At 37.2% G+C, this 24,294-nt stretch overlaps 4 protein-coding genes across 5 annotated transcripts; 3 read left to right on the top strand and 1 right to left on the bottom strand.

Moving 5' to 3' along the window:
• Positions 1–976: 976 nt before the first annotated feature.
• LOC119988937 (peroxisome biogenesis factor 10) lies at positions 977–5,747 on the top strand. 2 transcript variants are annotated; one of them, XM_038834203.1, is made up of 11 exons: positions 977–1,224; positions 1,340–1,371; positions 2,059–2,148; positions 2,527–2,621; positions 2,760–2,964; positions 3,781–3,850; positions 3,938–4,016; positions 4,203–4,336; positions 4,879–4,973; positions 5,211–5,302; positions 5,450–5,747. In XM_038834203.1, the coding sequence occupies exons 1-11, from the start codon at positions 1,053–1,055 to the stop codon at positions 5,550–5,552; spliced, it is 1,167 nt and encodes a 388-aa protein (XP_038690131.1). In that variant the 5' UTR covers positions 977–1,052; the 3' UTR covers positions 5,553–5,747. The 2 variants fall into 2 exon arrangements, with proteins under 2 accessions (XP_038690131.1, XP_038690132.1); XM_038834204.1 differs by lacking the exon at positions 2,059–2,148.
• Positions 5,748–6,929: 1,182 nt separating this feature from the next.
• LOC119988942 (ethylene-responsive transcription factor ERF091-like) lies at positions 6,930–8,574 on the top strand. The gene has a single exon (XM_038834208.1). The coding sequence runs from the start codon at positions 7,388–7,390 to the stop codon at positions 8,243–8,245; it is 858 nt and encodes a 285-aa protein (XP_038690136.1). The 5' UTR covers positions 6,930–7,387; the 3' UTR covers positions 8,246–8,574.
• Positions 8,575–8,792: 218 nt separating this feature from the next.
• LOC119988946 (pathogenesis-related genes transcriptional activator PTI5-like) lies at positions 8,793–9,664 on the bottom strand. The gene has a single exon (XM_038834214.1). It carries the CDS (start codon positions 9,558–9,560, stop codon positions 9,009–9,011), a length of 552 nt encoding a protein of 183 aa, XP_038690142.1. The 5' UTR covers positions 9,561–9,664; the 3' UTR covers positions 8,793–9,008.
• A 10,631-nt stretch (positions 9,665–20,295) lies between these two features.
• On the top strand, positions 20,296–21,962 carry LOC119988945 (rac-like GTP-binding protein RAC13). The gene is made up of 6 exons (XM_038834213.1): positions 20,296–20,428; positions 20,553–20,640; positions 20,732–20,841; positions 21,179–21,242; positions 21,368–21,432; positions 21,527–21,962. The coding sequence occupies exons 1-6, from the start codon at positions 20,330–20,332 to the stop codon at positions 21,689–21,691; spliced, it is 591 nt and encodes a 196-aa protein (XP_038690141.1). The 5' UTR covers positions 20,296–20,329; the 3' UTR covers positions 21,692–21,962.
• Positions 21,963–24,294: the final 2,332 nt, after the last annotated feature.

Below are 24,294 nucleotides of genomic sequence, written 5' to 3'. Positions count from 1 at the left end.
GCGGCCCAGCCCATAACATGACGGGCCGACACATACCCACATGGACAAAGATAACTTTCATTCTGATATCACTTATCATGGGCCCCTACACCTCCACTAAAAAACCTAAAAGTGGAGGGAAATGATACCTATTGTATAATGGATCACTAGGCCACATCTAAGCGATGTGGAATGCATGTCACACTTTCCCTGTCGAATCATCGGTTCCTTTGAGAAACCACTGGTAGTTGTCACTTGTCAGGTTGTTCCTCTAGAGAAGAATCAAGAATGGCTTCAGCGACTCATATTATTGTTGAGTGGCATCAAGTAGCCTAGTTAAGGACTGTCACATGTTAGATGTGCAGCAGCATGAATCACAACTCCAATTGCAATCCTTAGTGAAATTACCTAATTGAATAGAGAATTTAGTCCCCGGACAGACTGATGCAAATGGTTCAGTCATTTTATCGAACACTTGATGTGCCTACTTCCATAACAATACCTGATAAATATATGCTTCTCAAATACACCAGCAAACTATTTTCCTAGACATCGAAATCAGGGAAATTGCATCGCAATCCCTCAAACACAAAGGACAGAAAATAATACGGACCATGCCTTGTGGGAAATGATTTTATCATCGCATGGAACATTCAACCCTACCAGCTACTGGGAAGGAGTAGGGTAACTTTAGTCACACCTCGAAGATTATTAAAAACACCCAATTTAAGCTGACTATTATTGTAAAAATGTAAAAATCAGTTGATGGGATGTCTTTAGTTATATAGGGGTGTGACTAAAGTTACCCGAAGGAATATTAGGAGGCCCATTACATCAAACACAGCTCAATGCTTGTACGGGATGAACTTCTATGTGAACAGGCCCGCACAAATTGAAGATAGGTAATCGGGCTTCTTAATTAGGCCCATATCCAATACGTAATCCGTGTAGGCTTTGTAGTTTATACTTACTGAATTGCAGGATCAGTAAGCCCATTACCCATACATTTGTCATCGTCCAGATTCTCTAGAATCCTAGAAACGATCATACGAAGAGAAGAACAGAACAGGAAGATGGGATTGGGCAGGACCGGGCCATCCGGGTCGGGCAACCCGGGACCGAGCGGAGAAGTCCGGCGGTTCCCATCTGCGGCACAACCGGAGATAATGAGAGCAGCCGAGAAAGACGACCAGTATGCTTCGTTTGTGTACGACGCTTGCCGCGACGCGCTTCGCCACCTCTTCGGTACCTTCTTCACTCCCTCTGCAATTCGACTTGCTCTTGCTTGCGTTGTGGTTGTTAAAATTACATCTGACACTCGCTGTCTCGCCATTCAATTTGTTGTTTTTCTTTTGTTCAGGTACCAGAGTTGCTGTAGCCTATCAGAATGAGGTTAGCCCCTTCGTTTTTTACTTGTATTGGATGAATTTTTTGCAGAGTGAGGTTCTGTGAGTTCTAATACTAAATATTGCTTTGAAAATTAGTAAGTTCGAAAACTAGTGAGGCAAATCCAGTGTAGCATGATGTAAGGAGTTTCAAAGTACTGGAAAGATGCAAGATGTAGTTTTTCCAGTTTATGCTATCAATAAGCTCAGGTGGCACCAAGTGCTTGAAACTTGAGGGAATTTATGTGCATTGCATCCATTTAGTTTGATTTATTAACAATAAAAAGGGAAAAGAAAAAGGAATTGTGGAAGGATGATTGGAAGGAAATGCTTATTGTTGAAACTTTGTCCTGGTGATTCTCATCTACATTTAGGGTCCATTTTTGTGCCTTGGAATGTAACTATAATAGGTATCTCTATCTCTTGTATGCTATTCATTTCTCGCCTGATGCAGGGGGAGTACTTTTTCAAAAAGAGTCAAAAGATTGGCTTAAAAGATCAACCCGAATTAAGAGCCTTAAAAAGAATGCCTTATGTCTAGTCGTTTGCCTAAGCAAGGCCTAGTTGCTTCTATTCACCTGAGTGCCTAATCAAGCTCTTGTGGCCTTCGAAAATACTGTACTGTTACTACTGTATTCTGTTTCGGTTTAGGTATTAAGATTTACTATTGACCTTTTGTATTTGTGTTTCATAGACGAAACTTCTTGGGCAAATGCTTTACTTTGTTTTGACAACCGGTTCAGGGCAGCAAACACTAGGTGAAGAGTATTGTGACATCACTCAGGTATGGAGTAACGTTTTGTATCAGTCTTAATCTATAACTTGGATTAGGAGCTACATGTTTCAGGTTTTGCTGTTTGTACAGAGAAAAAATTCCGGAGAAGACTTCCCTTCTGGATAGTCTTATATTTTGAATGATTTAGATGTGTATGAGAACTCTTATGCTTTGTTAAGGATAGTATTGTAATTTATAGTTAATGAAAACCTTTTTGTTGCTCAATAGAACCTGAATTCTGATAAGAGTTTGTGGCGTTGCTCTAAGTTAGGGGCCTTAATACTTCTACATGTGGGGTTTTACATATTCATACTCAGTGTTTGATGTCTTCTCAAATAAAATTAACTTCTTTGTTTATTTACTTGAAGTTGATGGTTGTTCTGTTAGGTCGCAGGACCACTTGGACTTTCTCCCACTCCAGCGAGGCGTGCTCTTTTCATTTTATACCAGACAGCAATTCCATATATTGCAGAAAGAATAAGGTTCAAGGCTGCTTCAGTTTTCCCTTTCTCATTTTGATGACAATTGTTCATACTTCTTTTCTTTGTTTCTGTTTTAGCTGTTGTGACCATGAGGTTTATTTGTAACCTAAGAAAATTGCATGACTCTTCCTTTTGCAGCTCAAGAGTTGCTTCCCGTGGCATTGTGCTTGCTGATTCACAGTATGAGGAACTCTACAGCAATGATGCCATAGGGAGTAGTCAGGTTCAATCTTTCAGGACAATTGAAACTCCATCTTCATCAGACACATCAGTTCCTGCATTTTCGAGGTTGAAACAAAAGTTAATTCAATTCTGGTTGCACGCAGTTCAGAGATGGCCTGCGGTATGTTCATTCTAAAAATGTACCAATTATAAGAATAAAATCCTTCTTTTTTTTTTGTCTTTTTGTGCCCTTGAATGCGCTCTCTCTCTTTATAGATATGCATATATATTCACTTGAGCATATTTGTATGTTCAAGCACCACAATTTTTTTCTCACCCACAAGGAAAGAGAGAATAAGAAATGAGATTATTAGATCTAAGGTAGGTGTAACACCAAATGAAGAGAAGTTGCGAAAAAACCGTTCAAGATGGTATGAGCATGTTCAACATAGAGATAGCGGTGTAGTGGTGAGGAGTATCGAGATAATTTATATGGGAGAGAGTAGGAAGAGAAGGGGAAAGCCTAAAAAAATGGCTTGAAGTAGTAAGGAAGGATATGGAGTCAATGGGAATGGATGAAAATATGATTCTAGATAGAAATGAATGGCAGGAACGAATACACGTAGTGGATTCGCGTTGATTTCTCATAGACTCATGTATCCGACCCCAAACCTTTAGGATAAAGGCCCGAATGATGACGAAGTCATTTCTGAAATTAAAACAATCTTTACTAGTATTACTTTTTCAGTTTTTTGAGGCCTTTCTTGGAATAACTTTGTCTTTAAAAAAGAGTTTCCTTGTGGTTCTTGATGGTTCCTTCATTTTGCTGCATTTTGCTTAAAGGGTTAAATTATTGAACCCTTTTCACCCTCATTTCATTTTTTGTTTCGGTTTCTTTGTGCTTTAATTTATTATTTTGCATCTTGATGACTGCTGGGCTTATGAATACTTGGGCTAAATTTTTGTTGGTGAAATATTGTTGCTGCTTTCCACTCAGGCGCTCCCTGTTGCTCGTGAATTTTTGCAGTTGATCCTCCGTGCTAACCTTATGTTCTTCTACTTTGAAGGTAAGTCACAAATGTCCATAAACTGCAGGGAAATGTGTCTGTTATTTGGTGAGAAAGAATCTTGTACTCAACCGAATTTTCCTGCAGGCCTGTATTATCATATATCAAAACGTGCCGCGGGCATTCGTTACGTGTTCATCGGTAAACCATCAAATCAAAGGCCTAGGTAAGGAATGGCAGTATGGCACTCTTCTCATCTTAATGAAGGTTTTGTCCTTTTTTTTAAATCTTTTTATGAGTTGAATCATTTTCTCATTTTCTGGTCACTATGCATTACATATCATTTTCGTAGGCAGACGTTTTAAACATTTTATTCAGGATATTTGATTGCTGTAATTGGCTTATGATGCAGATACCAAATACTTGGTGTTTTCCTTTTGATTCAGCTTTGTATCATTGCTGCTGAGGGTCTGCGGCGTAGTAATTTATCATCCATTGCTAGTTCAGTTCATCAAATATCCTTAGGTTCCCACCAAAATTTCTCGGGTATGTGATTCTGCTCTTGTTACATTCTATTTCTTGGCTATTGTTTCAACGTTCTGTGTAAATTACCTACCAGTGTGGTTTCCTTGAGAAGGCAAGACTACTTTATGTTAAAGCATCATCTGAACATGATTTTAATTTGACAATGAATTTGCTGTCCTGTCAGATCTCTCTCCCTCTATAAATTCTGAACATTAGCTCTGCATTTGTTCTGCCCTTGGTATACCGTATACCTTAGTCTCAATTAAATCCAAGATGCAAGAGGTTGGGAATGAATAAGAACCCTTTTGGATTATTGCAGGGCCCAATTTTCGGTTCTCATTTCACTGGGATATCTTGTTTGGGTTGTTGTCAAAACTATATTTCAGCTAGATCCTTTGAATTAGATAGTTTATTTTTATTATAATACACAGTAATGGTTAGTGCCATAATTAACTGAAATTCGGACCAGATATATAGCTATTCTCATTCCAGCCAGTATGGTAAATTGAGTTCCAATAGTCACTAAATATTAATCTGTCCTTCTCCGCTCATGGGTATTCTAGGTCGAGATTTGCCAGTCTTAAATGAAGAAGGCAATGTTATACCTATGGATGCTGACAAGGGTGGTATGATATCAGATTCAACATCAACTTCAGAGGTAAATTTTCAATATTTCAGGTTGTCTCAGACTCTCAGTTACATATATATATAGGAGTTTTCACATTTGTTTAACCTTGTCGTACTTACCTTGCAATAACTATCCAGATTAGCACAGAAAAAGATAAAATGTCTTAGGGCCAGACTTGGCCAATGAAATATCATATCCTGTCTTGTTTATTAGTTATGCATAGACAAACATTGTTGTGTAATTTTTGCCATTCTTGGATGTGTTCAGTCTCAAGCAATAACTGGGGCCAGTAAATGCACGCTCTGCCTGAGTAATCGCCAGCATCCGACAGCTACAGCGTGTGGTCATGTATTCTGCTGGTATTTCTCTCGCTAGCCCCATGATAGTTTCTCTAACATGTTTGTCCGCTTGTCCATTCAATTGTCTTTACGATCATCTCTTTTTGGTCATTATATTACAAACCTTCTTCTTCTAGTTACATGATATTTTGCCCTTCCATTTTCAAGGAACTGCATTATAGAATGGTGCAATGAGAAGCCCGAGTGCCCTCTCTGCCGTACTCCGATAACCCATTCAAGCCTCGTTTGTTTGTATCATTCGGATTTCTAGCAGCAGTAGCAGTTACTTTCTTTCACTGGACTCTGTCCTTAAATAAACCGAGATGAATGGAAACAAGACGACAGCATATAGGTTTTTTTCTTCAGTGCGGGACATTGTTATCAGTTGCACACAATTCTGTATTCTATCGCGTTGAAAAACTGCCATAATTGATTTGAAAGAGAAATGTCCTGTTTGATTGCTTTATTAAGTGACAAAGAACAAATGAGTCACCAGAGAGAATATTCTCCTGTTTTATCATCAGCGAGGAGCGTGGGCTTGTTGTAGCCCAATAACGGCAGGAAAGGCCCAACAACGCATGTTCTCTAAATCCAATCAAGGGCCCAGAAGAAATTTCAGGTGAAACGCATGCATTTAGCCACACCAAGAGCTGATTTAAAAACACGCATAGCAATTTCTTGCACCAATAAACAAGTCTCCTCTCTCTCTCTCTCTCTCTCTCTCTCTCTCTCTCTCTCTCTCTCTCTAATCCATTGAATTGAATCAGTGAGATAGCCGCATTTTGATAAAATAACATATAATTACATGACTTCCATATTAAGCATGCAGATCAACCCTTTTGGGTTTGAATTCCTGTGACAAAACGTGTGGCATAGTATTTTATATGCACATCCCTTAAATCTATCTCCTCACCAATTCTTACGCACCAAGAAATGATACATTAGATTCATCCAAAAACATGTAAATTTCTACTTCAAAATGTTTTATTCAACATAGTAGCTAGTTAATACTCTGTTTTTTGATACATAAATCTGCATTACTGGTTCTCGTACTCGGTGTATAATGGCAATGCCAATGAAGTATAATACAACATCTATCAGAATAAGTCCTGAAATGGTGATGTAGAACTACTGTTTCAAGTTAATTACAAAGCAAAGCAAAAAGACTAGTAGGATCAAAAAGTCATAGGTTTGGAATTGCGCGAAACTTGACTGAGAAACTCTATTCGACGTGGTTGTCAAGCCACATCCCCACCCCATTTCGATCAAATTCCACCGTCTAGACTCTAGAGCCTTAAATGAGCATTTAGTGTTTTTAGACCTTTTCATTATCTTGTTGTTTTGAAGAAATTAATCAAAACTTTGAGAGTGTTTTCTCTCTGTCTGGTGGATTATAGTATTGGTTTTCTTGACTAAACATTAGTTTAGCCTTAATCGTGAGTTTCCGACTGTGTCAAATGGTAAGAGTTGTGAGAGAAGGAATGTCTGAAAAAAGAGTACCTTTAACTCTTAAACCAGGAATCTCCATGGGAACACAGATTTTACAAACCCCATTTTGTAAGTCCTCAAGAAAATAAAACTAAGTAAGTTTTGACTGTGTATTCTCACCCAACTTTTTCACTTGCACACAATCATTATCCTTGAAAATTCAGTAACTTGAGTATCATAACAGGTCAATAGTTTGCTTGCAATCTAGGGTATTTCTTCTTGTGTCTTTGCACTCCTCTGTTTCCTCTGTTTTCATCTTCAATGGATTACACATTATAGTGAGTTGCTCCAATAAAATATACCAAATACAGAGTATCTACATAGATTAAACCCTACAAATGATTAGAACATCCACACAAGTCAACATAGATGCCTTATAATACTAATTCCACCTCCCTTGCTTCATGTTCAAAACCTAAAATCCTCCTTGACTTTAGCAATTTTGAGGATTAAAGCACAAGCTTCCAACTGGACTCCAATTACTTGAGTATAATACAGAATGAATGAGTTGTGCAGTTCACGCGTAAATTCTTCTTTATATTTCTCCTCTGCCAAACAACTCTTTCCCCCTCTTGATTCTAATATTCTTGTTTATCTGAAATTTTGATTTTGGGTAACATGGCTATACAAAGTGACCCTCATAGTGCTCCTGAAGCAATCCTAGAGAATGTTTGGGCAAGCTTTATTGGGACTGATGAAGCTAACAAGGAATCAATCAGCAGTATTACTACACAATCACAATCCCGTGAACAACTTCCTTCTCTTGAGAGAGATGAATCAATGGAGATTCTTCAAAGGCTACCAAGTCTAGGCAGGTGGATATCAATGGGAGCTGAGGCTTGGGAAGAACTTCTTGATGATATTGTTGTTCCTACAACCAAACAAGACCAATCTTGCAATATTGATAACTCTGCAACCAAAAGCACCACTACCACCGCCACCACCACCACCACTTTAGGCTCTAAAGTGAATGATGTGAAAGCAGAAAAGGTGGAAACAAGACACTACAGGGGAGTGAGGAGGAGGCCGTGGGGGAAGTACGCGGCAGAGATTAGAGATTCAAGGAGGAAAGGAGCTCGAGTATGGCTCGGTACTTTTGAGACAGCAGAGGAAGCTGCATTGGCTTATGACAAGGCTGCTTTGAGAATTAGAGGTCAAAAGGCATACCTCAACTTCCCACATGAAAAAGTTGCAAAGGCTATTGGCATGGCCTGCAAAGGAAATGATGCTATACACTATTTATCTGCAACTTCTCAAGGGAGTACTCATGACTCTAACTCCATATGTTCTGAGAGCAATTATAGGTCTGATTCACAGAAGAGATCATCCAGAAATTGGGATGAAAACGATGAGATTAGGTTGTTTGAACAACCTGCAGCAAAGAGAATGGCTTACATGGAAGAAATATTTGACAATCAATTTGAGTTCCAGGATCTGGGGAGTGATTTCTTGGACAGTTTGCTGGCTTCCTCATGAAAAAAAGTTGACAGAGAAATACAAGCAGAAAATATTCATGATATATATATATGTATATAGTCATATAATATGCACATTAATACATTCTTGCTAGTCATATGGGTATGGACTGTCCTTGTAGGCACACTGTGGCAGTACTAATTTATTTGTAGTCAGGATCTCTATTCAATTGTTGCCTTTGTGTATAGGACGATAAGTTTACCAAATTATTTTTTACTAATATCCAGATGCATGAATCGCTTCTGAATCAGATTTGACTAATCTCATTGCATTAATTCAGAAGTTTTGATCAAACTAGTTTGGTAATAAAAGACTTTATCCTTTGTTTATCTTTTTGAATATTTCAGAATTTGGGAGTAGGTGGGAATTAGGCGAAGAAAAATAAGGTAGTTATAATATATAGAGTCGTTGTTTGATTTGATTACAACAATTTGGTCAAATTTGCTGAAGTTATCAATTAACCAGCACAAGATTTGTATGTGTAGACGCATGAACTATGAATGGATGAGAAAAGTACAGCTCTACTGGCTATTCAATTCAACCTCTCTGATGCCAAGTTGCATGGTTTGAAATTCATAAACAAATACCAAATTGTATAAGAAGAAGAAAAAAAAGAAATTGAAACTTTCACACCTCCATGAAATTGTATGGTAAAACAGAGAATTTCATGTCCTATAGCTCAAGAAACATGTATCAAGCATCCTTAGCAATTTAAATATGATTGTTTTTGGCGACACGGGCTAATGCTCCTGCCAAGTATAGCTTAAGTAACTAATCCCAGATTCAGCGAAAACTCCGCGGTGGTGCTACTCTCCGACTCCGATGACTGTGATGTTCCGGTGGTGGTTGTGCTAAGGCTAGCACTTGAATCCAAATCAGTACTCTTATTTGACCTCAAAGTTGGCTTGAATTTTTGCATAGAAGAAGATGCAATAACCACATCAGCTGGGAAGTTAAGTAGTGCCTTTGCGCCACGCATCCTGAAAGCAGCTCTGTCATAAGCCAAAGCAGCCTCTTCCGCTGTCTCAAAAGTGCCTAGCCATAGACGTGCACCCTGTCGCGTAGAGTCGCGGATTTCGGCCGCGTATTTGCCCCACGGACGACGCCTCACGCCCCTGTAGTGCTTCTTCCCTAACATCTTGGCAGGTTGGAGCATGTTTGATGCGTTGCTTTGGTTTCTTTGTGGCATTGTCGTCGATGAGCTGGTGGTTACTGCCATGGCTTGGTTGGCTTCATTGAGGACTTGATATATGACCATGTCTTGTGAGTCATTCTCGTTAAATGGTAGTAGCTCACTTTGAGAGACCAAAACCATGGCTGCTTGCCTGCTTCGTCTTGCTAAAACCTTGGCCTCTCTGTAGAGGTATTTTATGAGCAGCCTGAAGATTGTGTTATGAATCTTGTGATGGCTCTTAAATTTGAAGGTTGAAATGTCTGGGCAATATTTATCCGAGAATATACATGTTCAACCAAGTTGGTTGGTAGCTGTTGGAGGAGTATCTTTGCCCTTGTTTCAAAAAGTATTTACGGGGATGCCATCTCAACAAATTTTGCGGATTTAAAGTGTGCCAAATTAAAGAAAATATTCTACTATTGCTTAAAAGTCAATAGGTCACCACCCATCGGAAAGATGCAAAAAAAGTGATAGCCTAATGATTTTGGCACCAGGGGTAGGGTGGGGGTGTTGGTAAAAGAAATTATGACGATCAAATCAGTAATGACAATGAGTTGGAAAAAAAAGAAGATAGTAGCAGGGAGACATGTACGAGACTCAAGGGTGGCTTTGAGGTCGGTTCGATAGAGGACATGTCGAGTGGTAAAGTGATGGATTGATGAGATAAATTTTGTGACTGTTTTGGTCAGATAATGTCTTTAGCAAAGTAGAGGGGCGAAGCCAAGACTTTATATGAGGGGTTTGCATTGACAGACAAAAGATTTTATATTAGGATAGACAAAGTGAAGCGGGGGTCCAGGGGTAGCGTCTTCGGAAATTTTTTTGGATTATCTATTAATTATACATTCGAAAGTATAAAATAATTATCACATGTCTTCTTCTTTCAACCATGAGAATGATTTTTTATAATTAGGGGTATAAATTAAAAATTCAGGGGATCTTTTATGTAAATTAGTATATAATTAGGGATAGTAAAAAAAATTTGAGGGGGTCAGCTGGCCCCCCTTAGGTAAGGGTAGTTTCGCCCCTGGCAAAGTACCTACATATAAACAATAATGTTAGGGATCCCAGTAATATCATCCCAAAGACATTCTAACAGTGTGTGACATATATTTATTGGGTATGCTGACATCATAACAAGGGAATCATTGAAAATAACATTCAATCAATGCATACTACACAATATTGAGATATTTATGAGATAGTTATTATTGAGATCTTTATTATTTTTGGTATATAAATAGTGAAATCGTGGACTTGTCATACATGTTGATGGGTCGTGGGCCGACATGAGCTGTAGGGTTAGGACCTATCGGTTGAGGATAAGTGAGCCCCAATATAATTTTTGGCCACTACAACATGACACCATCCTATTGTTTTACACCACGTCGCCATAGCATGGTATACTAGAACCACTTAATATTTTTATGGGTAAGTTATGGTGAAAAAATGAAATTACTTGGCTATTTTTAGAATTTTACATAGCATCATCTTAATTTGCATTCCTTATCAAAACACAAAAACCTTAATTTGCATTGACTAACGATGACAACGACGAGTAGAAACGAAAGACTTGTTGTCTACTTTCTAATCCTTGCATCAATGAATTACCAAAATGTGGGACTACATTGCAATCAAACAAAGAAAGAAACAAAAACATGTTTTATGTTTGGGAAAAGAAAGATAAATAGTGAAAAGAAAGTGAAAGCCATAAATATTAAATAGTTTATTAGGGCACTTTTGGAGTTAATGGAAAAACCATGGCTAATTACGACCACTAGATCCTTCCACGAAGAATGTAGACAAAAGATAACGTCGACTTTTCTCGATAGGATGACGTCAGTAGTTTGAAAAATCAATTCTCACGTGATCTAATCGCATTCGTAATATGTGGGTCCCTTTGTTGAAGAAAACTTTCAGTTTCAACAGTCTTTATCTTTGACTTTTTAATGATATTTGATCACTGTCGCACGTGTTAATGGAAAAAGAATCTTAAAAAATCGCATTAAAAAAGAAAAACAGAGAAGGGCGGAAGGGAACAAGTGTGATTATATATAATTTCCCTATATATATGTAGAAAAAATGAAGGATCCTAAATCAAAGTCCACAAAAGCAAATGGTCAGAAACTTTGAATGAAGAAAAATGAAGACATCCATGCAACTTAAACAGTATGATCTAATCACTATACTCACCATTCAAATCATAATGAGCAGTTTCTAGCAATAAATAAGCTTAATAATTAATTTGTGTATAAAAGCTTAATAGTTAATTTTAATTTTAAAAAATCAATATCCATGAATAACATGTACTTAGCTTAATTAGTTGTTTATCTATCCGAACTTAGGACATAAAGAATCTTGTCTGAGATCGAAAGTTCAATTCTAAACAAATGTCACTATTTCTAAGTTGTTTGTGCTGGAGTTTAGTTCAACTAACCTGTGCTTAGTGGATTATCCAAAGAATATGTCTGTCGTGTTGTTCTCACGCGGTTATCAAAAAAAATGTAATGCCTCCAAAGTATAAAAATTATGTAGTCCTATAAAAATAACGAACATCACTGGATGAATATTGAACATTAATCAGACTAAATAAATGTAACAAGATATATATAGTTGCTGACAACATTGAGATACTGCTCGATGAGTTACTCCTCTCATAATCTTTGTCTCAATCCATAACATATAACTAACCAAAATAAGTTAAGTGCTTACAAAAGAAAACAAAATAAGTAAAAATTTATAATAAGACTATATATACATAACTATATGTATCAACGTTGAGTCCTTCATGTACTCGATCCTCACTTATCTAATAATTTAATATCTGCAATAATAGAGTGAAAACTAATCAGGAGACTAATGAGTAGCTAGCAGTTTCAAATTGTAATAACCCACACCATATCCTTGAACTCTGTGGACTGACCGTACAAAGTCTAAAAGTAAGCAACCACCGAATACATATATTAGATCAGATAGACACTAAATCAAGCTATAACTGCTTCTAACTCCAAACTGTCAACCAGAATTATATCCAATATATAGCTAGGACTGACAATATAAAGAATCTGACACCTTTCAGAAAAAAATAAAAACAAAGAATCTTACCTTGGATTATTGTTTGAGTATGGTTGGATCATTTGTTTATTAGGGTTCATAGAGAAATTAGGATCATGTATTTGAGTAACTCTTTGCATTGTTGTTCCATCAAAATTTCCTTGTCCATAGTCTCCATACCCAAAATTAGCAGGCGGACCATTAACGTGCCCTCTGGCTACAAAATTCCCTTGTGGTCTCTGGCTTCCAGTCTGATTATTATATCCATGTTGTCCATAATAGTAAGGATTATCGTAAAATCCTGCGTTCTCTGCATGCATAGATGGACCAAAACCATTAGCGGCTACCCTAACATCATTCGTACTGCCATGATTTACTCCAATAGTACCCAAATTCGATCCTTGGTTCGAAATCTGTTGAACATTATATAGAGTATTTCTGTACCACTCCTTTTCTCTCAGTAGGTTCTGGTATTTTTTCTCTAGTTCTTCGAAACGACCCAAAGGACCTCGAATTGGATCTTCTTCCCATGCATCGGCCTCCCAAAAAATAGACTTGATTATAATGTCTCTTGATTGTGAATCGTCAAAGCGTTTCAGCATCTTTGACATGTTACTTACGCCAAAAACTCCATGTGCTGCTTGAAATTTGGCGTTCTTCTCCATGGGCAAGTATGGACGAAGAACGCAATATTTTGTGCACCTTTTTCTTTGGTGCTTGCATGCCGCACATGCATGTGGGTTGCTTTCTTCATTGTTTCTCTTTGTCATTGGGCAGCAATTTTCCTGAGAAAGTTAAGACAGGAAAAGTAAGAAGAAAATCAGAAAAAATTCTGGGTAAACTTGGATTTATACAAAAGAAATTAGGAGTAGCAGAAAATCAAGGGCATACCCGCGAATACAAGACGAGTAATTAGGGTTTTGAGTCCGTAGTACTTTGTTTTCAATATAATGCGTGACTAGAAGTAAATATGGGAAGTCAACTATACACTTACTAATTACCTTATATGCTATTAGAGTCATACACAACTTATATGTCTATTGATATGCAATTTAGAGTTTTGTAATTTCACACCGTTATTAATATATTAGTTATGATAGGAATCTAAACGGCTTGTATCTCAGTTAACTGCTGGTTGTAGTACAGAATTTCATGTGCATCCTGTGTGTACAACTCATCAGCTAGCTGCCTAGTTGACATACTAACGGTTTATCTTTATTTATTTTTTAATTTATATATACATATACATATATATATATATATATTATTATATTGGACGTTTTAGAGTCGTTACCATAAATGTGTTATCACACTTTGTCAGTTTGCTAGGATAGGAGGAATAACTTGTGTGTTAAAGCTGATATTATTTCTCCTTATTTATTTATGTCTTAACCTGTCTTTATTAAAACGTTATGTGTACTGTCGTTTTATGTCCAAGTCTTTCTCTAGTAAAAGACCCTTTGTTAGGGTTTCGGTGTTGTAATGACTGTATGACTTTTGCTCTTAATATCTATGTTCTCTGGTTATGCGCCGTCTAAAGGTTCTTGGTTCATTGTTGATATTCTTTGATTAGCTTGTATTGATGACTTTGCAACTATCAAACATGGTATCGGAGCAACGATCGTCCGCTTGTTCTGTTGCTTCCTGACTCTGGCTCGTGTTTCTCTACTTCGCCTTGTCTTCGATATGTCGAATCCTGCAAACCCTGCAATCAGTAGTCTGCCCATCTTCACGGGTGAGAAGTATGACTACTGGTCTATACTTCTGCGTACTTACTTCAAGTCCAAGGGGCTCTGGGAGTTCATTGAGGTTGGGTGTCCTGTTTGTCTTATAGAGGCTGATGATGAATCTAATTCTGACGAAAAAGAGGGATCTTCTAAGACTGCTGTGGCTGATGATAGCCAGGTAAAGAAAGCAATTGAAAGAGACAACGTAGCTCTTCTTGTTATTCAAACTACGGCTGCAGAGGTTATTTTTCCTCGTATTGTAGGTGCTGTCTGTGCTAAACAAGCTTGGGAGACTCTAAGTACTGAGTATCAGGGACACTCCAAGGTACGTGTTGTTAAATTACACAGCCTTCGTAGAGAGTTGATGAATTTGATGATGAAAGATGGTGAGCTTATCAAAGACTACTATACTAGAGTTATGGATGTGGTTAATAGACTACGGAACTGTGGTGAAAAAATGCCTGATAGACGTGTTATAGAGAAAATTTTGATCAGTCTGACTCCCAAATACAATAATATTGTTACTACTCTAGAAGAGACTAAGGACCTTGATGATCTTACTGTGAGTGACTTGATTGGGTCTCTTGAGGCTCATGAGACTCGGGTTAAAATTGAAGGGATGTCTCTTGAAGCTACAGAGAGTGCTTACCAGATGAGACACAATTCAGATGCTCAGGGTAATACCAGTTCCGGCACTGGAGGGGATGGCAGAAACAATCAGGTGCTACATCCCTATGTACTTTTTGTAATCGAGAGGGACATACTGAGGAATCATGTTGGAGTAAAACTAAGCCTCTATGTAACTTGTGTAAAAAGGAGGGGCATGTGGAAGAACACTGCTGGAATAAGGGCAAATCCATATGCAGAAGTTGTGGGAAGTTTGGCCATCTTCAGAAGGAATGTAGGCTAAAGGACAAGAGCAAACAACAGGCAAAGTTTGTTCAAGAGACTAATGATGATGATGATGAGGAGGAGGAGGAGGAATTCTTGTTTATGGCCTGCTTACAGGAACCATCTAATGCTGCGTGGTTTCTTGACTCAGGAGCCAGTAACCACATGACTGTTGATGTCAAGCTCTTTAAGAATCTGGATAAGTCTTTCACAACTAATGTCATTCTAGGTAATGGTGAAAACGTCAGAGTTGCAGGAAAGGGGACCGTGTCTGTCTCTAATTCCAAGGGAAGGCACCTTATTAGGGATGTTATGTATGTCCCAAAATTAGATGCCAATCTCCTGAGTGTGGGACAACTTATGGAAAAAGGCTTTGTTTTAGTCTTCCAGGGTACCAGTTGTAAGATCGTAGATGGCAATAAAAATAATCAATTGATATATACTCTGAAAATGAAGGGCAGAAGAAGTTTTCAATTACAGTTTGATCTACCTGATTTCCCTTATAAACAGTCAGAGCTTGCTTTCAAAGTAACTACAGAGACAACCCAATTGTGGCATCAAAGGTTAGGTCACCTCAGTTCTCAACACTTGAAGAAGCTTCAAGACTCTCACTTGATTACTGACCTACCTAAATTTGATGCAAAAACTATGATGTGCAGCAGCTGCTTAGAAGGGAAACAGAAGAGGAAACCCTTTCATCATGATTCTGTTTGGAGAGCTTCAACTTGTCTAGAACTTGTTCACACTGATGTGTGTGGCCCCATGCATACTGTCACTATAGAAGGTAATAAATATTTTCTGTTATTTGTTGATGATTTCACCAGGATGACCTGGGTTTATTTCATGAAAGAGAAATCTGAGGTGTTTAGTTTATTTAAGAAGTTCAAAGCGTTTGTAGAAAATCAATCTGGAAGAAAAATTAAAATTCTTAGAAGTGATAGAGGAGGTGAATTTACCTCTCAGGAGTTTGACAAATTTTGTACAGATTATGGGATCCACCATCAACTCACTGTGGGGTATGCTCCAGAACAAAATGGAGTCTCTGAAAGGAAGAATCGATCAGTAATGGAGATGGCAAGAACCCTTTTAGCAGGCAAACAAATGCCTAAATGGCTGTGGGCTGAAGCTGTTAACACAGCTGTTTATCTTTTGAACAGATGCTATACCTCTGCCGTGAAGGACAAGACTCCTTGGGAGGCTTGGTCAGGTATAAAACCCTCTGCAAAACACCTAAAAGTTTTTGGAAGTGTCTGTTATATTCATATTCCAGATGCCAAAAGAAGGAAGCTTGATAAAAAATGTGAGACTGGAATTTTCCTAGGGTACAACAATCAATCTAAAGGCTTCAGAGTCTACAACTTGGAGAGTAAAAGATTGACAATTGCAAGGGATGTGGAAGTTGATGAAAAGGCTAGATGGGATTGGGAGAAAAAAATTCGTAAATATCAGTCTGTGGATGATAGCACTTCTAGTTTGATTTCCTCCAGTGCAGAGATGAATAATACAGCTGAGCATGCTAATACATTTGATACAGATGATGAAGACAGGTTAGATGATGGTGATGAAGAGAGTGTTGGTGGTGACTTTTATGATTTTCAGAATGCTTCCAATGGTTCTGACTCTGATTCTTCTGTAAACAAATATAGAGATCTTTCTGATATCTATGATTCTGAGTCTCCTATTAGAAAGTATAGAGATCTCTCTGACATCTATGAGTCTTGCAGATTTACCTCATTGGAACCCTCTAATGTGAGAGAGGCTTTTAGCTCCCAGGTTTGGGTTAAAGCCATGCAAGAAGAACTGTCTCAGATTGAGAAGAATGACACATGGAACCTGGTAGACTTACCCGCAGATAAGGAGGCCATTGGGATCAAGTGGGTGTACAAAACCAAGCTCAAACATGACAACACAGTTTTGAAGTACAAAGCAAGACTTGTAGCAAAAGGGTATTCTCAGCAGTATGGAAAGGACTATACAGAAACGTTTGCTCCTGTAGCTCGCATGGAGACTGTGAGATTGCTCTTTGCCTTGGCAGCTCAGAATAAATGGAGACTATATCACCTGGATGTGAAATCTGCTTTTTTAAACGGCTATCTTGAGGAAGAGGTATATGTGCAGCAGCCTCCAGGGTTTATAAAGATAGGTGAGGAGTCCAAGGTTTTAAAGCTCAACAAAGCACTCTATGGTCTTAAGCAAGCTCCTCGAGCATGGTATAGTAGAATTGACAGTTACTTTGCAGAGGAAGGCTTCCTGAAGAGTTCAAGTGAGGCTACGCTCTATGTTAAAAAGGGAGACAGTGGGAAAAAGATCATGGTATCTTTGTATGTTGACGATATCATTGTCACTGGCAATGATGAGAAACTAATATCTTCTTTCAAGAGAAGTATGGAAGAGAAGTTTGAAATGAATGATTTGGGGTTGATGAACTATTTTTTGGGAATTGAGGTTCAACAAGATGAAGGTCATGTTTTTATTTGTCAACGGAAGTATGTAAAGGAGTTATTGACAAAGTTCAACATGGAGGATTCCAAAGCTGTCAGTACACCTTTTGTAGCTCATGAAAACTTTTATAAAGAAGATAAATCTCCAAAGATTGATCCAAGAATCTACAGGAGTATGATTGGGAGCTTGTTGTACCTCTCATCTACTAGGCCTGAAATTCAGTTTGCCACTAATTTATTTGCTCGGTTCATGCAATCTCCAAGTGAGGTTCACTTGAGTGGTCTCAAGAGGATTTTTAGATATCTTCAAGGAACTCAGAGTTATGGGATTCATTATCATCATAAACCTGGAGGAAAATTACAAGGATACTCAGACAGTGATTGGGGTGGTTCTTCTGAAGACCTGAGAAGCACTTCTGGCTATGTTTTTTCTGTGGGATCTGGAGCTTTTACTTGGCTCTCAAGGAAGCAAAAGATAACAGCTCAGTCTACAGCTGAGGCTGAGTACATCTCGGCAGCTTTGGCAGCAAATCATACAGCCTGGTTGCGATATGTCTTAACTGATCTTGGAGAACTTGAGCAGGGCCCTACTAGCATTCTGTGTGACAGTAAGTCTGTCATTTGTATGTCCAAAAATTCTGTGTTTCATAGCCGTAGCAAGCATATTCTCATCAAGTATCATGTGTTGAGAGAGGCTGTTGTCAACAAGATTATTAAGCTGGATTTTTGTGCCAGTGAAGATCAATTAGCTGACTGTTTCACTAAAGGATTACAGAAATTGAAGTTTGCTGAGATGAGAACCAGGCTTGGAGTGAAGGAGAAATAACATCAAGGGGGAATGTTAAAGCTGATATTATTTCTCCTTATTTATTTATGTCTTAACCTGTCTTTATTAAAACATTATGTGTACTGTCGTTTTATGTCCAAGTCTTTCTCTAGTAAAAGACCCTTTGTTAGGGTTTCGGTGTTGTAATGACTGTATGACTTTTGCTCTTAATATCTATGTTCTCTGGTTATGCGCCGTCTTAAGGTTCTTAGTTCATTGTTGATATTCTTTGATTAGCTTGTATTGATGACTTTGCAACTATCAAACATTGTGAAGCTCCTTTCAGACTCAAGTGTCATTATTTTATGTGTCTATCATGGAAGCATAATATTTTTGATCACTATTATTTTCGGTTTCTTTTTTCTATTTGTGATTTTTAATGATTGGAGATGTGCAACACGGATTTCACCTTCTTGAGCCCCAATTAATGCAATATGGGCCTTTGAGCTTGAATCCTTCTACCAAATAGAAAAAGCTTCTCACCAAACTTTGATAGAAGCAACAAGAACAGCTCAATGGGTCCGACGACGCCAGTGGTGACCGTGGATGTTCAGAAGCTTAAGTCAGACTCTAGTTGTAAAATCTACCAATTAAAAAGAGCTCATACTATGTGTCACCTCTTCCTATTTATAGTCTTCTCATCCTCCATAAATCAAGGGATTGATTATTTCCTTAATAACTAATTGTGAATTTATCACCTTCAATTAGGGTTGAGGCTAGATCAGTCTAGGTGACCGATCTCCTACATGGACAGTGGGATCATGGCTGATTCCCTGCACTAGACGTGGGATCATGCGGTTGATCCCACATTTTACTTCTTTGCAGGACATGTGTCCTATTCTCATTGATCATCGAGTTGACTTTGTATTGTTGAATTTTATTCCTCTACAGGAGAAATAACTATTATTCTTAATTTCCCTTGAGAATTCATATAATTAGGTTTGTAAAGGAGTCAGTTATCAGATTGGATATGGATATGGATATATATCCAGATCCAGATCCATTAAGAAATACCAAGTCTAGGTTCGGATTTAGATTTGTCATATACGTAATTTATAGATTCATATCCGGATCTGACGGATAATCGAATTTTCATATTCAAGTATGGTTCGACAATAAAATTTTATTAAAAAAATAATTATAAAGAACATTTATCAATAAATAAAACCAAAAAATAGAATTAAAAAAAGAAGTATAAGTGTATAACTAAAGACTTTTGCTTGAAAGATAACCAAAGATGACTTATATGACTCGAATGAATAATTATGATCATGATTTTCAATTTTAGTAAACACACTAATCTTAGTTGACATTTCTTAATTAAATTTATTATTTCCGTCAACTGTATTATGTAGAAACCAAACTAATAGAATTGAAACATAGTTAATGATCATGAAGTCCAAATTTAGTAAGCATTAGACACAGCAATGATTCATGGAGGTCAAGACTTAATCAAGCCACTTCAAAATCTCATGCATGTTATTGATAGCGGGAGCGGAGCAGTCCATTTTGAACGCACAGCCAGTCACAATCTATCTATCTATCTATTACATATAAGTAACACAGAAAAAAATTCATATTTTAGAGAAATTCATGAAAACTCCCATAAGTAGCAAATCCATCAATTAATGTGGTGACAACCAAAATACACTTTTAGGTTGCAGACTTTTTGGCTTCCTTTCTGTAGATAACCCCATTAACGTTGTTAATTAATTCCATCATAATCGATTGGTTAATGAAGTGATTGTGTTTATTTCATGATTGGTTTCTTTTCTTCTCCAGCACTAAACCAACAAACACCAGCACCACACCTACTTTGTTATCCTCTGGCCGTTTACTTAAAGAAAAGATAAAGCCTTAGTGGGCAATCATTTTTCATTCTTTCTTTCTTATATGCTCTAATGTCTTATAAGCTGAGAATAATTAACGGAGTCTAATATTGAAGAAGAAAGATTGAAGAGGCCAAGGATAATGAGTTCAGCAAGATTTATCAAATGTGTCACTGTTGGGGATGGAGGAGTGGGGAAGACATGTATGCTCATTTCTTACACCAGCAATATCTTTCCGACGGTACGATTTTCGGGTTGATTATAGAAGATTCATCTTCATGAATGTCTAATTTTAAGTGACCTGTTGAAGGATAATTAATGAGAACAATGTCCTTCTCATGTTGGTATTTGTTTTGTGCATATAGGATTATGTACCCACAGTTTTTGACAACTTCAGTGCTAATGTGGTGGTGGATGGTAGTACTGTCAATCTTGGCTTATGGGACACTGCAGGTAAGTTCATCCCACAGTGACAGACAAGCAAAAAATTGCAAGTCTTTGGATATTAATGATTTGAAATATATACATATGAGGAGTATTGCAGGACAGGAAGATTATAACAGGCTTAGGCCTCTGAGTTACAGAGGAGCTGATGTGTTTTTGCTGTCATTCTCCCTTATCAGCAAGGCCAGCTATGAGAACATCCACAAAAAGGTTATTTAATTCATCTCTAGCCCCTGATTCTTCATTTTTTTCCCCGCTCCGCACATATTTGTTTTCCTGACCTTCTCCTAAGTACTTAGACCAAGAAAACGCATCAATTGTGTGAAAGAAGTTAAATTTTTGTTTATATATCTCTCACTTAGATCTAGAAAATGTGTCAATTGTGTGAAAGAAACTTGACATTTATTTATATATCACTCAATTGGGTAATGTCAATTCGATGTGGAACTACAAGTCTTGACATGCTTCACTATTCTTGAGTCAATTTGCTTCTCTATAATGCTCTAAATAACTAAGATGTGTGAGGGTAATTGAATTGTGAATGCAGTGGATACCTGAACTGAGACATTATGCTCCCAATGTACCAATTCTTCTTGTGGGAACAAAACTTGGTAAGTCAAATTTGTTGTTAATAAACTATCACTCAATTGGGTAATGCCATGACTGGTTAATAAACTATTCTTGGTCCTCATACTATGCCATTCAATTTGATTCGTCTACTTAATTAAAACTCCAGATTTGAGAGAAGACAGGGAGTTCTTGAATGATCATCCAGGAGCAACACCAATTACTACTGCTCAGGTATATATGTTGATCTGATCAATATTGTTCAAATTCACATCACATTCATTTGAAATAAGAGCGATAATTAAGCTCAATTTTGATGGGCATGCAGGGAGAGGAATTGAAGAAAATGATTGGTGCAGCCGGCTACATTGAGTGTAGTGCCAAGACTCAACAGAATGTGAAGACTGTGTTTGATGCTGCAATTAAGGTTGCTTTGAGGCCACCAAATCCGAAGAAAAAACCATGCAAGCCCAGAACTTGTGCATTCCTTTAATATCAAGAAAAATGTTAGGGATCCCGGATTCCCGATAAATGGGATTCCAAAATCATCCCATTAGTCGATATTGTCTCTTGATTTATGTAAGTGTAGAGACCCACAAAACCTAGTGATTGAACTAGTGAGTAACACATATACTATTGGGATGATTGAGATCCCATTTATTGGGATCTCTATCACTTCTGTAATATCAATATGGTTGTATTATTCATATTTGTCTTACCATTTTTCTTATTCTCTCACAAATGCAACCCAACATTATATTCAATTTGTTAATTTTTCACATAAATTCTCTCTCAACCTATGGAAGATCAATACAGGGAGAATTATTTTTTTTCTTTTTTTTTTCTGAAATTTCTATTTCGCTGTTAAGCCCTTATGCTATGCTAATTTTGTCCTGTGGTTGGACTTGGCCTGTAACGTCATGTCGTTTCACTGGAATTTATGCTTATGAGAATATTTAGGCATCATTTCATGTGATTAAACAATTCAACCTTTATATTCCCAATCTAAATATTTAAGCATCATTTCATCTTCACGGAAGTGTTTGATTGAATTTCCATTGAGGTTATTAACTTATTATATGCAGTATTACCAAAACCAAATCTTCCAAAAAAACAATTGTAATCATTTTATCAAGTTTATGAATATCATTTTCTTTTAAAAAAATACAATTTCTGGGGACATTGCCCCCGAACTTCGTATAAAATTCCCACCACCCTGATATCCAAAGCTAGTTCCGCCACTGCCAACCATGACAAGCTTTTGTGTTTGGAACTGATGAAGAAGCAGACAAACCAATAGAAATTAGAGTGGCCTATAACAACATTCGATCGGAAGTGAAAAGGAATCTCTTTCCCTCTGCTTGTGTGTGGCAATATTTTCTGTGCCAGGTCCGTTGTAGGTCTTTGAAAATTCAATAATCAGAATCATTTATTAAAACGTCCGTTGCATGGCATGTGCACCCAAATTCATGCATTTTAATCTTATCATGTTGTGTAGTATTTACTTTTCGCACGTTCGTAATTTACTCATCACTCCCTTCCTCCCTCCCTCCCTGTTTAGCGCGGACACATTCCACGCGTTTTATGTTGCCTTCCAAGGGAACCAACATTTATTGCTCTCATGTGTAAATTCAACACTCACCAAAACCATAAAAAGGAATATATAGATGTCAATAATTTGTACATCAATAACAAGTTTAGGTACGATGAGGTAGAATAACTTATGACAAAATATAACATTTTCTCCCTCAACAATACCCCTAGTTTCACTTTCGTTCTTAAACTTTTTTTACTCTTAACTTCATCCTTCGACTATTAAAAGATATCTATTTCGTCCTTTAAGTGAGAGAGTAACCAAAAAAGTCCAACATGACATCTATTTGATGTATCAGAGTAATTTTAGTTGGCAAATTTTGACAAATGTGAATGATAATATTCCTAAACTATTAATTTCTAGCACTATTAGTGCTTAAACTATACAATAAAATAATTTGGAGATTTTAAAGAGTTAGATATTTTGAGGATTTTGTGAGATGACATGTGTAAAATTTAAGTCAAGTAGGATGACAAGTGTAAAAAATTATGCCAATTGGGATGCCACATATGATTTTTCTGATATATAAATCATTTGAGGGATGAACGAGGTACTTTTGAATAGTTGAGGGACTATTTTTAAGAGCAAAAAAAAGTTTAAGGATAAAAATGAAATCAAGGGTTTAGTTGAGGGATCAAATGTATATTTTTGCCAATAACTTATATAGTATTATCAAAAATCTCATCCCACTCAAATCAACAATATTGTCCGTTTTAGGATTATCGGTTCATTGTGTATACATCGGGCCAGCACGATTTTGTTCTTCTGAGCCGTCGCCTATAGTTTTGGTGAGTGTTTTCGTTCACTATAGATACATCGAATTATCCTCACGATTTTGTTCTTATTACAGGATCTTGTTAAATAAGTGGTGTTTGGGTTTTTTCTTATAGATTAAGTATGAAAATATGTGTAAACCACATTTGCTACCGTGGTTTACCATTCAATTGTGCAAACCTTAATATGATAACTCAAAAAAAATAATTCAAAGAACATTCTTTGGTTATTGGTAAATGTAATCATGAAGAACTCGAGTAGAAGCTACAATGCAAGAATCATAGAGTGGTAGGGGCCAGCAATATCATTAACAAGTAAAATCATAATTGTAACATCATTAAAAAGAAATAAAACAAGTATTTAAGATTTTTCTATTATTATTCCAGACAAATTGGTAGCAACAGAAAAGAAAAAGACGATTAGAAAGGGAAAATGAGACAAAAGCAGAAAAGAAATCAATAAATATATTACGTGTAAACAGAGTAGCACAGAGAGAAGAAGATCCTCCTGTATATCCCACAAAGACCAGCTGAACAAGAGTAGTAGTGGGTGGGTATGGCGCTCTGTGTACTGTAACATAATAATTAACAAGAGTACACCGTCTGCGACAAACAAAGTGAGAATTGAAGCAATAAGAGCCAAAAAGGTCTATTCCAGTTTCCTCCTTAAGACCCATGATGGGATCGACTTCCGCACTTGGTGTATTTTTCTTGTCTGTCTGGCCCCAA

The sequence above is a fragment of the Tripterygium wilfordii genome, chromosome 21 (genome assembly GCF_013401445.1).
Source record: "Tripterygium wilfordii isolate XIE 37 chromosome 21, ASM1340144v1, whole genome shotgun sequence".
Taxonomy (NCBI): Eukaryota; Viridiplantae; Streptophyta; class Magnoliopsida; order Celastrales; family Celastraceae; genus Tripterygium; species Tripterygium wilfordii.
The sequence above is the reverse complement of the archived record's forward strand: the minus strand, read 5'-3'. Positions and strand labels throughout refer to the sequence as shown.

What these genes read in the sequence shown, in the direction of transcription:
- LOC119988937 (XM_038834203.1), top strand. Translation starts at nt 1,053, where the DNA reads ATGGGATTGGGCAGGACCGGGCCATCCGGGTCGGGCAACCCGGGACCG. An exon ending in TTCCCACCAAAATTTCTCGG is followed by an intron (nt 4,337 to 4,878) that starts GTATGTGATTCT and finishes TGGGTATTCTAG; the next exon opens with GTCGAGATTTGCCAGTCTTA. An exon ending in TGTGGTCATGTATTCTGCTG is followed by an intron (nt 5,303 to 5,449) that starts GTATTTCTCTCG and finishes TCCATTTTCAAG; the next exon opens with GAACTGCATTATAGAATGGT.
- LOC119988942 (XM_038834208.1), top strand. Translation starts at nt 7,388, where the DNA reads ATGGCTATACAAAGTGACCCTCATAGTGCTCCTGAAGCAATCCTAGAG.
- LOC119988946 (XM_038834214.1), bottom strand. Translation starts at nt 9,560, where the DNA reads ATGGTTTTGGTCTCTCAAAGTGAGCTACTACCATTTAACGAGAATGAC.
- LOC119988945 (XM_038834213.1), top strand. Translation starts at nt 20,330, where the DNA reads ATGAGTTCAGCAAGATTTATCAAATGTGTCACTGTTGGGGATGGAGGA. An exon ending in TGGCTTATGGGACACTGCAG is followed by an intron (nt 20,641 to 20,731) that starts GTAAGTTCATCC and finishes GGAGTATTGCAG; the next exon opens with GACAGGAAGATTATAACAGG. An exon ending in TCTTGTGGGAACAAAACTTG is followed by an intron (nt 21,243 to 21,367) that starts GTAAGTCAAATT and finishes TTAAAACTCCAG; the next exon opens with ATTTGAGAGAAGACAGGGAG.